The 16,059-nt window shown below is 52.0% G+C and overlaps 2 protein-coding genes across 6 annotated transcripts in view; one reads left to right on the top strand and one right to left on the bottom strand.

The window, feature by feature from the left end:
• The first annotated feature begins 3,244 nt into the window (after positions 1 to 3,244).
• gpr101 (G protein-coupled receptor 101) lies at positions 3,245 to 8,742 on the top strand. Of its 5 annotated transcripts, none has more exons than XM_078412237.1 (2): positions 3,245 to 3,364; positions 4,727 to 8,742. In XM_078412237.1, exon 2 carries the CDS (start codon positions 4,867 to 4,869, stop codon positions 6,154 to 6,156), a length of 1,290 nt encoding a protein of 429 aa, XP_078268363.1. In that variant the 5' UTR covers positions 3,245 to 3,364; positions 4,727 to 4,866; the 3' UTR covers positions 6,157 to 8,742. The 5 variants fall into 5 exon arrangements, with proteins under 5 accessions (XP_078268363.1, XP_078268362.1, XP_078268364.1 ...); XM_078412236.1 differs by lacking the exon at positions 3,245 to 3,364 and adding an exon at positions 3,376 to 3,592; XM_078412238.1 differs by lacking the exon at positions 3,245 to 3,364 and adding an exon at positions 3,376 to 3,538.
• Positions 8,743 to 10,347: 1,605 nt separating this feature from the next.
• The window catches only part of LOC144600547 (transmembrane 9 superfamily member 2-like), a 64,225-nt gene continuing 58,513 nt past the window's right edge, over positions 10,348 to 16,059 (bottom strand). The window contains exon 17 of the mRNA XM_078412241.1: positions 10,348 to 11,302. Coding sequence (XP_078268367.1) covers positions 11,235 to 11,302 — 68 coding nt within the window. The 3' untranslated portion in view covers positions 10,348 to 11,234. The remainder of the gene's footprint in view (positions 11,303 to 16,059) is intronic.

The raw sequence follows: 16,059 nt of genomic DNA on the forward strand, positions 1-16,059 counted from the left end.
CGATCCTCCTGCAGCCACGTCTCTGTAATCTACCAATCTACCAATCTCTAACTGAGCCTCAAGCTCATCCACTTTACGTCTTTTACTTCACGCATTCAATAGACAATAGGTGTTGGAGGAGGCCATTCAGCCCTTCGAGCCAGCACCGCCATTCAATGTGATCATGGCTGATCATTCTCAATCAGTACCCCGTCCTGCCTTCTCCCCATACCCCCTGACTCCGCTATCCTTAAGAGCTCTATTGAGCTCTCTCTTGAATGCATTCAGAGAATTGGCCTCCACTGCCTTCTGAGGCAGAGAATTCCATAGATTCACAACTCTCTGACTGAAAATGTTTTTCCTCATCTCAGTTCTAAATGGCCTACCCCTTATTCTTAAACTGTGGCCCCTTGTTCTGGACTCCCCCAACATTGGGAACATGTTTCCTGCCTCTAACGTGTCCAATCCCTTAATAATCTTATATGTTTCGATAAGATCTCCTCTCATCCATTCATATATACTTTTAATCCATTACTCACCTCACCTTTCACATCGATTCCTATTTCACTTGACCATATTCTCCTATCCCTTCGTGAACTTTCTGCCCCATTAATTCTGGTGTCTTTCTTAACTTTTCCTATACTCCCTTTTCCTTTAACTCTATCCTTGTATTTCTAATTTTTTCTCCTCCTCCCCACTATTGAGTTTAAACCCACCCGTGTAGCAGTGGCAAACATGCCTGCCAGAATGCTGGTCCCCCCCCTGTTAAGTTGCAATCCGTCCCTTTTGTACAATTCACCCTTATGCCAAAACAGATCCCAGTGGTCTTAGAATCTAAATCCCTGCCCCTTGCACCAGCTCCTCAGCCACACATTCAGATCCTGTATCTCCCTGTTCCTGCCCTCACCAGCACGAGGAACTGAAAGCTTTTCATTGTACCTCGTTACACGTAACAATAAACTCAACTTAAACATCCATCCCATCAGAGAAAGTAGTTCACATTCCACCCAGATTCTCCCATCACCCACTGTGACTCTGGCTGACAGTGGCATGCAACGGGAGGAGGCCATTCTGCCCATTGTGGCAATGCCAGGGGTATTAAGCCCAATCCCACTGGGAGTATTGTGGAATTTAGTTCATTCATGCAGATGTTCTTTGCTCCCCCTTGGGTAAAGAAACATACACAACTCTTCCCGATTCCTTAATCGGTTCATCCTCATTTACCGGCCTTTCCACCTGAGGGAGACAGTCCTTGGCATGTAAGTGTTTTCGCAGGTAGGTCTGGGACAGGACCCAGATACTCCATAGGATTAATATGAAAGAGGAAAGATTTAATGGGAACCAGAGGGGCAACTTTTTCACTCAGAAGGTGATTGGTACATGGACCAGAGGAGGTAGTTGAGGCAAGTACTACAACATAATTTAAAATATATTTGGACAGGTGCATGGATAGGAAAGGTTTAGAGGCTATGGATCAATCACAGGCAGGTGAGAAGTAGATGAAGATCTTGGTCGGCATGGGCAAGCTGGGTCAAAGGGCCTAGTTCCATGCTGTATGACTCTGTTTCCTCGGTGATTGGAGGGTTTTCCAGCCTGTGGGTGGTGTTCATGCCTCAAGATTTTGAAGAAGGGTCCCGACCCAAAATGCCATCTGTTATTCCCTCCAAAGATGCTGTCTGACCCGCTGAGTTCCTCCAGTACTATGTGTTTTGCTCCAGATTCCAGCATCTGCAGTTCCTTGTGTCTCCTCTTCGGTAGATATCGAGAAGCGACAGCCGGGGGTGGGGTGGCAGACGACAGGTGAGATGACGGGGCGCAGAAGGGGGAGAGGTGGCATGGGGGAGGGGATGGGGAGATGATTGGGGGGGATGACAGGGGGCAGATGCTGGGAGGGGAGAGATGACGGGGGGGGGGGGTGGGAGATGACGGGGACGGTGGGAGGGGGGAGCGATGACTATGGAGCTGGTGGTGATGGTGGGGGGGTGACGGTGGGAGGGGGGAGTGATGGCTATGGAGGTGGTGGGGGGGGGGGTGGTGACGGTGGGGGGGGTGGTGACGGTGGGGGGGGAGTGATGGCTATGGAGGTGGGGGGTGGTGACGGTGGGGGGAGTGACGGTGGGGGGGGGTGACGGTGGGGGAGTGGCGGTGGGGGGGTGGTGACGGTGGGGGGGTGGTGACGGTGGGGGTGGTGGTGACGGTGGGGGGGGGCGTAGTGACGGTGGGTGGTGACGGTGGAGTGTTGACTATGGAGGTGTGGGGGGGTGGTGACGGTGGGGGGGTGATGACGGTGGGGGGGTGACGGTGGAGGGGGGGACGGTGGGGGGGGGTGACGGTGGGGGGGTGACGGTGGGGGGGGTGACGGTGGAGGGGGGGTGACGGTGGGGGGGTGGTGACGGTGGGGGGGGGGTGACGGTGGAGGGGGGTGGTGACGGTGGGGGGGTGACGGTGGGGGGTGACGGTGGGGGGGGTGACGGTGGGGGGGTGACGGTGGGGGGGGGTGACGGTGGGGGGGTGGTGACGGTGGGGGGGTGACGGTGGGGGGTGACGGTGGGGGGGGTGGTGACGGTGGAGGGGGGGGACAGTGGGGGGGGGACAGTGGGGGGGGGTGACGGTGGGGGGTGACGGTGGGGGGGGTGACGGTGGGGGGGTGACGGTGGGGGGGGGTGACGGTGGAGGGGGGGTGACGGTGGGGGGGGGGGTGACGGTGGAGGGGGGGTGACGGTGGGGGGGTGGTGACGGTGGGGGGGTGACGGTGGGGGGTGACTGTGGGGGGGGTGACGGGGGGGGTGGTGACGGTGGGGGGGTGACGGTGGGGGGTGACGGTGGGGGGGGTGGTGACGGTGGAGGGGGGGGACAGTGGGGGGGGGGGTGACGGTGGGGGGGTGACGGTGGGGGGGGGGTGGTGACGGTGGAGGGGGGGTGACGGTGGAGGGGGGGTGACGGTGGGGGGGGTGGTGACGGTGGAGGGGGGGGACAGTGGGGGGGGGGTGACGGTGGGGGGGTGACGGTGGGGGGGGGTGGTGACGGTGGAGGGGGGGTGACGGTGGGGGGTGGTGACGGTGGAGGGGGGGTGACGGTGGGGGGGGGTGACGGTGGGGGGTGACGGTGGGGGGGGGTGGTGACGGTGGAGGGGGGGACAGTGGGGGGGGACGGACAGTGGGGGGGGACAGTGGGGGGGGGGTGACGGTGGGGGGGGGTGGTGACGGTGGAGGGGGGGTGACGGTGGGGGGTGGTGACGGTGGAGGGGGGGTGACGGTGGGGGGGGTGACGGTGGGAGGGTGACAGGAGTCAGCCCCTCCCTCCGTTACCCGGCGGCTGCAGGGCGGGTGAGGTGATGGCTCGCGGTGGGAGGACGGGACGGCGCCGCTCGGGGGTCGCTCATTCGGTGAGAGCTGTCGCCTCCCGGGCCGGTCCCGGTGCGGCACCGAGCGCCGGGAATACACGGGAGGGTCCGGCCCGCCCGCTCGGTGTTGCGAGATTCGGGCCGCGACATCAGAGGCGACCGCTGCGTAGCGCAGTGGGAGAGAGGGATGTGGGAGCGGAGCCGCACTGGCGGGCGGTGAGCGGGGAAACGGCGCCGAGGGTCCGGGCAGAGGGAGCCGTGGCCGTGAGAGTGAGAACCGGGGAACTGAAGGATGCGGGCGGGGGGGATGCACCTTGCAGCGATCGGCGCATCTCCCTGAGCCCGAGCCGCCCCCATCCCCGGGACTCCTGCCGCCGCCTCCCTCCCTCCCTCGTTTCCCTGTCCAACCCCTCCCCCCTCCCAAACCCCCCTCCCTCGCTTCCCTGTCCCACTTCCCCCTCCCTCCCTCCCTCCCTCCCGCCCCCCTCCCTCCCTCCCGCCCTCGCTTCCCTGTCCCGCCCCCCCCCCCTTCGCTCCTTGACCACCCCCCCCCCCCCGGCCGGTCTTCCCGGGTGGACCCTGGGCTGGATCAAGTGCGGGCTGGCGACGCTAGGTGCACTGTCCCCCGGGGCCGGAGCAGGCGAGGGGCTGGGTCACGGAGATGGACCCAGTGGGGCTGCTTGTCCTGGGATTGGGGAGGTGTCTGTGGGTTCCGTGGGAGAGACGGTCGGCGATCAGTAACCGGGGGCGAGGCCGGCGGTGCTGGGAGAGTGGCTCGGTACACCCCCCCGGGAGGGGAGGAGAGGGCTGGAGGGGACAGGGTGGAGGGATTAGAGCTGGAGGAGGTGGTGCGGGAGGGTTGGAAGGGAGAGGCTTGGGGGAGTAGGTGCAGGGGCAATGGTGGAGGGGGAAGATGGTGGTGGGCGAGAGGGTGCAGAAGAGAGAGGGGAGGGATGGAGCTCCGGGGTAGTTAGAACAGAGTGAAATAAAGAAGAACGGGGAGAGGCGTGAGGAGCGGGTGGGCGGGGAGCGGGGAAGGAGCGGAGTCAGGGGGGGATGGGGAGAAGGCAGGAACGGGGTACTGATTGTGGACGATCAGCCATGATCACGGTGAATGGCGGTACTGGCTCGAAGGGGCGAATGGCCTCCTGCACCTATTGTTTATTGAGATCTTGAGGTTCCAGCAGAAGGTCGCGGGCGCCGGGTGAGGGGCGAGCGGGAGCTATGGGTGCGGGGTGATTGGTCCCATGGGGGGGGGTGCATGGGGACATGGGGGGGGAGGTGCAAGGGGAGATGGGGGGATGCAAGGGGACATGGGGGGGGGGGTGCAAGGGGAGATGGGGGGTGTTACTGCGGGAGCCCGGGGAATGAGGGCCGCACGCTGACCACACTGTGTGTTTGCAGGTGAAGCCGGGCGCCGGCGGTGCGAAGCCCACGGGGCAGCGAGGCGGAGCGTCGACCAGGAGCGGAGCGCGGCTCGGAGACCCCGGGAATGACCCGCTGGCTGCCCGGCCCTGGGACTGAGCAACAGGCTGGGCCGGGGGATGTCCGGCCTCGGTAACTCCACCAGCCCCGGCCTGGAGCCCGCGGGCCGGGGTGCGACCCTCGCCGCTGTGCTGGAGCTGGGCCTGGGCTCGGCTGTGTTGTGCGCCTCGCTGTTGGGGAACGGCCTGATGCTGGCGGTGTTCCGCAACAGGCCGCAGCTGCTCCACGTGGCCAACCGCTTCGTGTTCAACCTGCTGCTGGCGGACCTGTTGCAGACGCTGCTGGTGATGCCGCTGGCGGTGGCGGGCAGTGTACCCGGGCTCACACCCCTCGCCGGAGGGCTCTGCAAACTGCTGGTGGTCTCTCTGCACCTGTTCGCCTTCGTCAGCGTCCACAGCACGGTGCTGGTGTCCATCGACCGCTACCTGGCCATCATTCACCCCCTGTCCTACCCCTCTCACATGACGCCTCGCCGGGCGGCCGGTCTGATCGCACTGAGCTGGGCCCTGGGGGCTGTGCAGAGCACGCCGCCGCTGTACGGCTGGGGCCGAGTGGCCGCCGACGGCCGCTGCTCCTGCCGCCTTCTCTGGGCGTCCAGCCCCTCCTACACGCTGCTGACCGCCCTGCTCGCCTTCTGGCTGCCGGCCGGCATCATGCTCCGCTGCTACTGCCTGGTGTTCCGGGCTGCTCGACGCCAAAACGCGCGGGTGCAGCCGGCGGTGGCCCCTGGCCCGGGCGGGGAGAGGGGCCCGGGTGGGGAGAGGAGCCGGGGCCCGGGCGGGGAGAGGGGTCGGGGCCCGGGCGGGGAGAGGGGTCGGGGCCCGGAGAGGGGTCGGGTCCCGGGTGGGGAGAGGGGCCAGGGTAGGGGCCCTTTGCGCCGCTGCCATTGCAAGGCGGCGCGGGTGGTGTTCATCACCGTGGCCTCCCACCTCCTGGGCATGGGCCTGTACACTGTCCTGGGAACCGTGTCGGCGGCCGGGACCCTGCGACCCCCGCCCTGGCTCGGCGCCGCCGCCCTCATCCTGCTGCACTCGCGGTGCTGTGCGCACCCCTACATCTACGGTTACCTCCACCGGGGCATCCGCCAAGAGCTGCTCCTCCTCCTGCCCTCGTCCTGCTGCCGCCCCCCGCCGCCGCCACCACCGCCCGGGGTCTCGGCCCCCATCCCCACCAGCGCCAGGGCTCCGCACCCCACCGGCTACTTGGCCGCTCCCCGCGTCTCTGCCCCGACATCCTGGGCAGAGGCCTCGGTCACTGCAGCCACTGGCGGCCGCAGGGATACAGTGTCGACGAGCTGCAGCTCAGACAACGAGCTGCACCTCCTGCCCGGTCACAGGGCCGACCGGTGACAGGACCCAGACAGCAACTGGACCCAGACTGGGGACTGGACCAGGGAACTGGACCCAGACTGGGGGACGAGACTGGGACCGGTGACTGGACCCAGACAGTGACTGGACCCAGACTGGGGGACGAGACTGGGACCGGTGACTGGACCAGGTGACAGGACCCAGACAGTGACTGGACCCAGACAGTAACTGGACCCAGACTGGGGGACGAGACTGGGACCGGTGACTGGACTAGGTGACAGGACCCAGACAGTGACTGTACCCAGACAACTGGACCCAGACTGGGGACTGGACCAGGTGACTGGACCCAGACAGTAACTGGACCCAGACTGGGGACCGGTGACTGGACCCGGACAGTGACTGGACCCAGACCGGGGACGTGACTGGGGACCGGTGACATGACCCGGGCCGGGGATGGGACCTAGACCAGTGATGGAACCCTGATCGGTGATCGAACCGGAATCAGGAACCGAACTATGGACCAGGGACTGGACCCAGCCCGGTGATGGAACCAGAACCAACGAATGACCCAGATCAGGGCTGGACCTTTGGAGCGGGACCGCAATAGGACCAGGGTACAGGCAGGGTCAATGCCTTCGCCAGCCGTGGCGACGCTGTTTGCACGTGTGCAGTTTGTTTCATTTGAATGTTGCCGGTATCCGTGAGAATTTTAAGAGGAACTTATTTTTATGGATAGTACATGTCGTAACTTTTCTAATCAATGCTGGAATAAATCGGTGCAGCAGTGCGCGGTTAAAGTTACTGCGACGTCTGATCCTGAACCACCTCTGCACTGTTGAACTATGTGACCGAAGATGAAAGATGAGAGGTCAGGTGGACGGGCGGGAGTAGGCGGTGAACAGCGGCTTCCTCGGAATGAATGGCCGCACTTGTATGTTCAGTTTTGGTCACCCTGTCATAGGAAAGGTGCCATTAAGTGGGGAAGTGTAGAGAAGATTTATGAGGATGATGCTAGGACTGGAGGGTCTGAACTACAGGGAGAGGTTGAGTGGGCTTGGACAGAGAGGAGGTGTTGCCAATTCTTCCTGACTGAGGTCGGCGGGGAGGGAATTGAGGATCCTGTTGCGGGAGGACGAGCGGAGAGCCAATTTCCTGAGTTTATTCCTTAGAGCGCAGGAGGATGAGGGGTGATCTTATAGAGGTGTATAAATTCATGAGAGGAATAGATCAGGTTCCCCAGAGTAGGTGAATCGAGGGCGAGGGGGGACATAGGTTTATGGTGAAGGGGAGAAGATTTAATAGGAATCTGAGGGGTAACTTTTTCACACAAAGGGTGGTGGGTGTATGGAACAAGCTGCCAGAGGAGTTGGTTGAGGCTGGGACTATCCCAATGTTTAAGAAACAATTAGACAGGTACATTGATAGGACAGGTTGGGAGGGATATGGACCAAACGCAGGCAGGTGGGACTAGTGTAGTAGGGATATGTTGGCTGGTGTGGGCAAGCTGGGCCTAGAGGCTTGTTTCCACACTATCACTGACTCGAGAGCCTGAGCAAAAGGGAGAGGTTGGGCAGGCTAGGACTTTATTGGTTGGAAGTGCATGAAGCTGTAAGGTGATCTTCGAGGTGTATAAAATCATGAGGGTTATGGAAAGGGTAATGCACAGTCTTTTACCCAGAGTAGAGGAATCTAGAGTACTAGAGGACATAAGTTTAAGGCGAGAGGCTACAGATTTAATAGGAATCTGAGGGGCAATTTTTTCCCAGAGTGGTAGGTATATGGAACGAGCTGCCAATGGAGGCAGCTGAGACAGGTACTATAGAGAGATATGGGGCAAACACAGACAACTGGGAATGGTGTAGATGGGACATATTGTCAGTGTGGACGAGTTGGACCAAAGGGCCTGTTTCCATCTTGTCTGGCTTTGAGTCTGAACGTTTGCAAGATTCTGTAGTCATATTTCAGTCCAATGGTTAGTGATCGAGCAAAATCAGAGAAGCTGGAAAGACTCAGCAGGTCAGGCAGGATCTGTGGTGAAGGAAGTAGAGTCGGTGTTTCAACTCAGCACCCTTTAGAAGAGCGGGAAGCAACAGGGTTAGATGCAGTGTCAGATTCATCAGTCCTCAGGGCTGCTCTGGAGTTTGAGGTAAATGAATGGCATTGCTACCCCTATGAGTTACACAGCCTGGTCTGACAGCAGTTGGTCAGTGAAGATGGAACTGCCAAGGAACCAACAGTAGGGGTTGGAGGGCAGTTATGGTCCTCCAGGAACACATCATGTTAGAGGCTACTAGCCAGGGACATCACCCATTGCCTTGCGTTACATTCTGATAAGGTCTCAATCTTCATTCTGCTCACGGACTTGGTGTTTGTCTCTGGGATGGACCAGTGCATCTGTGCAAAGCTGCAGAATGTTTGAGAAACTGCTGCTGCAGCGAAGGAAGGTCTGATACAAACGGGCAACACACTGGGATTATCACTGAAGCATTGGTCCAAAGACTGCAGTCACAAGTCGGGAATAGACGTGTGGTAATGGGCATTACATACCACAGTGCACAGAGTGATCTGTTTACCCCAGGAATGCAAGGTTGATTCTGTCCAGTCAGTTTTGATTGATAACTATTGAAAGATAACTATTATTAAAAGTAAAATTCAACAAATGCTTTGGGGAAAGTGTCATTAATTCATTTCCTTACCTGCAACAATATTCAAGCATTCTGTGGCTAATGTTTTGGTGGTTGGTGAAATGATGCTTGGTAATGGCTGAGAAAGACAGGAAAGGGCCAAGATAGACAGGAGAGGAGCAAGGAGTTCAAAGTCAGGATACGACAGGATGGTTGTCTGGGAATGAGAGGTTAAAGATTAGCAGGAGTTGGCAACAGTGGAGCGCAGCCGGTGCAGGGACATGCCGGAAACAGCAGCACATGACCCATGTTGCACCCGTGGACTGCAGGGTGTGAGAGAGGGCAGTCAGGAAGCACATACCAGATGTGCTCATCTTTCTTCCCCAATCACAGACTGACTTGCCTGGCATTCCCTACAGATCTGCTTTTTCCAGCTTTCACTTTCCTTTGTACTTTCTCCCTCCAAATGCATCCTCTCACAGCTGGTTACTTTTTCTGCGGTCTCTCCCTCTGATTAGGAGGGAGCAGGGAGTTATCAAATAAGTTCAAAGCAGACGAGACTGTAGATTTTGACAGGATGAGAGACATCACTTTACCAAAAAGGTGCAAGTCAGGGTATGCCCATTAGAAAAGACCGCAATAGAACTATCAATCACAAACTTGTGCCACAGGTTAGACAGGCCATAAAATCAGCAACTGCATTCTAAGAGGGAGAGAGTTGAAAAGTAGGGAGGTTATGTTAAACTTTAGCTGGGAAAAACACAGATTAATTTCAATTCCCCAAGTTTTATACTAAATTAATTACTTCAACTTCAAATTGTGGAGAAGTGCAGGCATTTGCAGTAACTGCAAATGACCAAAATGAAGAAAGCAGGAGAAGCTGTGAGGTGATATCCAAGATCAGATCTCTGTACAGCTAGAGTGCTGTCTGACCAGTATATATACACCCCCTCTCCCCTCCAACTGTGTCATTGCATAGATGAGCCCCGTAAGGAATCTTCCGCATACTTTTACTTAGGTTTAGAGAGAGAGAGATACAGTACTGAAACAGGCCTTTCGGCCCACCGAGTCCATGCTGACCAGCAATCATTCCATATACTAACTATCCTACACAATGGGCTCAAATTTACAACATACCAAAGCCAATTAACTTACAAAACTGTACGTCCTTGGACATACTCAGCTCTACCGTATTTTCAGAATGCTTTGTAGATGTATGATGCATGTCAGACAATAAAACCCCAGCCTCAATGAAAGATGAAGCTCATGGCAGTGCCATGGGTGATCTATGATAAGGATGGAAATGGAACTAGAATGATCAATATTGTCATATTGTCTAGATATGACAATTCCTATCTACATTGCTTGGAAAAAGTTCTGCACATTCAGGTCAGAGAAACTCTTCTTGATTGAAATCTACTTGCAAGGGTGTAGAGAATAGACATGCGAGATCCCTGGTCCTCAGTAGACACAGTAATAACAACTGGCCTCGGGTTGTTGACCACCTAAGCTGTGATTATACAGGACAACTAAAACACAATATTGTGCAATCGAATCAACATCAATTAGATGAAACAGTAATATTTAAGAACTCTGCACACAAGTATAATAAGTGATTCATCTCAAGTTTATTGAACAAATATTGGTATATGTTCAAGACATAATCAGGCACTGCGGAGATAAAGCCACCAATCCGTGCTACTCAGCACTACATACACAACCCTTTGTTCAAACTGATGTGGATTTAGGAATATTTACAAAATATCACAGTACAAGAAAATACCAATAAAAGATCAAATCCTCCCTTCTGTTGGAAACAGGAACAAAGATCTAACTGAGGGGCTGGGCAGGGCATGAATTAATGCAGTTCCATATATTTACATTACAAAGGTGAATGAGCTGTTTATGTACAAAGAATCGATATTATTACAATTGTTTTAATGAAGCATTTGAAAGTCCGCGTTCAGTCAAATTATTCAAATTTATTTTTGAGCACATAATTTGAAAATAAAACCACGAGAGCACAACGACCAACATCTTTGGAATCACCAGAGCGGGTTCACTTCACCGCCCTCTGCTTCCAAGGGAAAGTGCACACTGCAAGTCCAGCAATGGTGCTGTTCTGTGGTTCTCCTGTAGTTCATTGCACTTGAGAAAGGGGCCCAAATATTGAAATGCTATCTACTGGGCAGGCAGTTCTGCCAGTGGCACGGAATCAGAGAGCAAACCTAAGCATGCACTACAAATCAAACGGGAAGAACTCTATGCACTGAATGAGACGCCCAAACATGGAATGAACAGTCAAGCCTTTCCTGAACTGTCACTAACCATAATTACATGATTGCAAAATGTGAGAGACCATCAACTAATCTATTTTTATTGTTGTAGTTATTCTAGATTTTGTAATTAAAAGTTTAGAAAGTGTCCAGGATTAAAGCCATGATAAATATTTAAATGCAAAGATAAAGAAAATACACATATATGTGGAAGCCGTTATTAATCTACCTTCACAACACTATAAATCTTGTTAACAAACCAGAAACAGGCGAAAAATCCAACTGTCCCTGAAAAAAAAAGAAAGCAGCGTCAAGGTTGAGAGAGGATTGATTATGGGTTTTTTCCAATATCTTCATAATCTTCAGTGAACGGTACAACCAAGATTTCAAAAGGTACCAATGGTACTTTTGGCAACTTACTCACATGGCTGGCTTGGAATAAGATTGCATATTATGAACAAGTGAAAAATACAGACTGATTTTGTCAACTTATATATTTGAACCATCATTTATTTGATCCTCCACTTACTTTCTTACTGTTTACAGAACTATTTTCATGGCAGCACAGTGGACGAGCAATATTCTGCTAAAGTTGAATTATTTGCGTTTTACTTTCAGAAGGTCCTCAAGTGTAAAGTTTCTAATGGGTTCCTTCAGCCTAGATGCCGAGGGAGTGCTGCAGTGTCCGAGCTACAACACTTCAGGTGAAAGGTCCAGGTTGTCCTCTCCACTACACAAGCAGAAAGTCATCATACTACCAAAGAGTAGCAGGAGAGTTCCTTCAGCATCCTCTCAGGCAAACTGACAGTGAGCAGTCACCGTCGGGTGCAACAGTGCTGTGCTGGTGACAATAGCAGTCTAATTCCCCAACACCTAAAGGGTTTCCATACATTGGCAAGTGGCAGTTTACAAGAAAAACAAATAATGAAAACAAAGCAGATTGTCTGTGCTGATCGTGTGCAAGAGCAACGATGCCAGTCGCCTCCCCTGCAATTTGCTGTTTACCTGCTAACATTTTCCCTTCAAGTAATAACCCTCAAAGTCTCAGCTAAGCTTCTCCACTGCCTGGAAAGATAATGCACTGTGTTATAGTTATTTACATGTTGGCTATGGTAGCTCTGGCTGTACACTCTTCCCAATGTATCAGTGACCACCTTGATTGGAGTTACAAATGGTGGCGAAGCCACATTGAGGCGATGGTCCACAGATGCCCAGTTACCATTTACAGTGCCCTCCATAATGTTTGGGACAAAGACCCATCGTTTATTTATTTGCCTCTGCACTCCACAATTTGAGATTTGTAATAGAAAAAAAAATCACATGTGGTTAAAGTGCACATTGTCAGATTTTATTAAAGGGTATTTTTATACATTTTGGATTCACCATATTTTTTCTATTACAAATCTCAAATTGTGGAGTACAGAGGCAAATAAATAAATGATGGGTCTTTGTTCCAAACATTATGGAGGGCACTGTATTTGCCACAGGTAATCCATGGCACAGTGCTTCTTCCTGACCTGCAGGGTGAGGAGGCAGACTTTGTCCACTGTTCAGCCAACCATCACTCAGCATTCTCCACCTTGATGATAGCAATCTTCAAAAACGCAAATGAAAGCATTTGCTGTTTATCTATATCTGATTAAATTCTCGCTCGCTTACAAAATTAACAAAGAATTAATACATTTTTCATTATTCTAAACAAACAGCAAGAGAAAATGAATTCCACTTTAAACATTTCTTCTAGATTTTGATAATGTCTATTTGGCTACCACTTCATTTTCTTATCTACATATAAAAACTTTCATTTCTAAATAATGTGCTTTTTATCAACAGGCTATCATTTGAAGTTCCCAAGTTACCATAACAGCCGTAACCAGAAATACAGAAGCATCTATTATTCCTGTTGGTGATTAAAATGTATTAACATTATGCATTGAAGTTTCAAAATAAAATGCTAATTTGCAGACACAAAGCCTTTGAAGTCCATCCCACCCCTGTTGGTTTGAGCCCTTATTAAAAGCACAAAGTGAAAGAAAATGCAGCCCTGTCTGCTGAGAGCTCCTATTTAATTTACTCAACCCTCAGGGTGCTGTGTGACTTGACCTCCCTGATACCAAGAGATGCTGGTACCAACACTGCATTTGTTTGCTGCAAATCCAGCTTCATGGGCCGAGTGGCATGTCCTCATCTACCCGAGCCATAGCTTGCATTGCTTTCCTGATGAGGCGGGTCTTCGCATACTGGAGTCTTTCCCCAGACCATGGAAGAACCAGAGGGCAGCTGGACAACTGAGCCGGCACCATTGCATCAGCAGCAGCAACGTTTCCTTCAATCGGCCCAAGCTCATCCTCTGGCCACATTCAGCAACATCTTCAGCAGATATTTTTCCCTATTAAACATCTCAATCAATTCTGTGGTCTATTGGAACAGGACATCAGTCAAAGCACCGTGAAGTACCTTCTGCAGGAAGAGTTAGTCTACTCAGATTAGGCTCAAGGCTGGATAGAAGGCAGTGCATGCTCAGGGTGCTCAACAGATGTGGGGTCAGACACTTAAAAATCGGGAAGCACTAATCACATTAATTAGCGGTGGAAAAAGATGCATGTCAAGATAAAAATAATCAATTGTAAAAGGGTCAATTGCAATGGGATGAGAAGAGGTGTGGCCTGAACAAACTGGTATCAAAGCTGGCAGGCAGAAATGTAACTGAACAATCAAAGACCTTTAAAGTTTAGACCCGAGTTTGCATCAGTAACGTCTACAATGAGACAGAAGGGTCTGGATATTCAAATCAGTGTTTCTTGGCTCCTTAAATGACCAAAGAAAAAAAAACAGATTGACCTTAGAGATCCTTAAAAATATGATGGGCATAGAGAGTCAGTCTTTTTCCCCAGCGTAAGAGAGTGCAAAGCCAGAGGGGATCAGTTTAAGTGGAAAGATTTAAAGGAGACACGAGGGGCAATTTTTCCACAGAGGGTGGTAGGTATGTGGAATAGACTGCCAGAGGTCGTAATAGATGAAGTCAGTTTAAACTGCGCAGGGAAAGTTTGAGAAACAATAATTGGGGGCAGAATTGGCAGGCACTGTGGCTTTACCTATATGATCTTGTTAAATTGTGCCTAGCTTGATGTTTTTTGTTTAATCAACAGTATGGGTCAATGGTGGGAATGCAACTGATGAGTATATACCGACCTCAAAACAAGGCATCCACTAAAGTGCTCCATAATAAGTCTTCCTGAGGAATAAAAAGCCTTTAACAGCAGATTTTCTCACGAACCAGAAATAGCAAAAGGCTGTTTCTCAGACTGGAGGGAAGTGGACATTGAAGTTCCCTTGGTGTCAGTAGAAGGACCACAGATTATTTCAATATGTTGGTGATTTAGATGTACATGATATATCCATATTTAATGTCTAAACGTGGAAGGTTACCGAACATCGTTAATAGCATTATTTATAAAGCACTCAAGAGAGGTTAGTTTTTCGAAAACAAATTGCTTTCCTGACTCCTATAAATAATTAAATGTTTAATCCAATTAAAATCAACAAAATGATTGGAATTTGGTGGAGTAATGAAGCTGTCAAACTGGGAGGAGGAGATTTCCATGCTGGGGTTTGCAGTCTCCTGCACTCAGTTGTCTTGCCCCGTCCGAACGTTGCCCTGAAATGGACAGCCGAGCTCACCCTGACGATACAGTGAGCTTACCAACACCAGAAGGACAACAAACTGAGGACAGCTTTCAAAAATGTTATGGAGTATCGTTGGGTAGGATAACCTGATACAATTTGGCCAAGTGGCAAAAGTATGAGACAAAATAAAAACCTAGTCTATGGAATCTTTGATGTTTTATAAACTGAATCAGCTCAGCTGTGTGACAATATTGCTCACTGCAAAGCCAGCTTGTGCATGGACACCAGGGAACCACAATCAACAAATGATTCTAATCAATCTTCAATTCAGCATACAAATAAGTGGCCACATCCAGCAAACTAGTACAAAGTAAATGTTGGCATTTAATAGCTCCTCTGAACTGATTTGCTCGGGAGACAAACACATGACACTGAACACCACACAAAGTGCTGGGGGAACTCAGTGGGTCTGGCAGAATCTGTGAAGGGAATGGACAGATGACATTTCAGGTCGGGACCCTTCTACAGATTCAGTTCTTCTGTACCCTCCTTCGTCTGCGAGTCTGAAGGGCCCCAACCTGAAACATCATGTCCATTCCCTCCACAGATGTTTCCACCAGCACTTTTGTCTTTTGTTCAAGAATCGAGCATCTTCAATCTCTTGCATCTCCAAACATGCAAGACTACTAACTGTAAAGCACTTTTTCCTGCACAACATCAACATCAGAAAGTAGCCCATTGTCGAAGCTTCTGTTTGGCTCCAGAATGCCAGTCTGAACACCCACCTAGATTTCTCCTGCATGAAGCCAGCTCACACTGAGACACCCAGTGGTAATGAGTTAGCAAAGGAGGCCAATGTGCAGTTCATAAGACCTTGGAGCATAATTAGGTCATCCGGCCCATGGAGTCAGCTGCGCTGTTCTATCATGGCTTATCTATTTTTTCCACTCAACCCCATTCTCCTGACTTCTCCCTGTAACCTTTGACATCCTTACTAACCAAGAACCTATCAATCTGTACTTTAAAAATCCCCAAAGACGGACACCACCGCTGTCCATGGCAATGAATTCCATGGATTCATCACCCTCAGGCAAAAGAAATTCCCCCTCATTCCAGTCGCATGGAAAGCTCCCAAAAAACAAAATTCTCAGATTCGACTCAGAGTTAGAGCATTCATACCATCAGATTAAATGAGTGGAGTCGCTCACCGACACCAACACCTGCCAGAAGCAATCAGCATTTAATCAGTCTCAACAACATGGACCCATTACACTTTGAACCTGAAATGAATAAGCAGGAATGATTTTTACCCAACCACCTGCTTCAGGAAAGTAGTTTCTCAGCAACAATCAGCAACAGAGATTTGACAGCACTGCAAAACCCTCCTTTGTGCTTTCAGCTGCTACGTAATGTTCCAG

The sequence above is a fragment of the Rhinoraja longicauda genome, chromosome 15, assembly GCF_053455715.1.
Source record: "Rhinoraja longicauda isolate Sanriku21f chromosome 15, sRhiLon1.1, whole genome shotgun sequence".
NCBI lineage: Eukaryota > Metazoa > Chordata > Chondrichthyes > Rajiformes > Arhynchobatidae > Rhinoraja > Rhinoraja longicauda.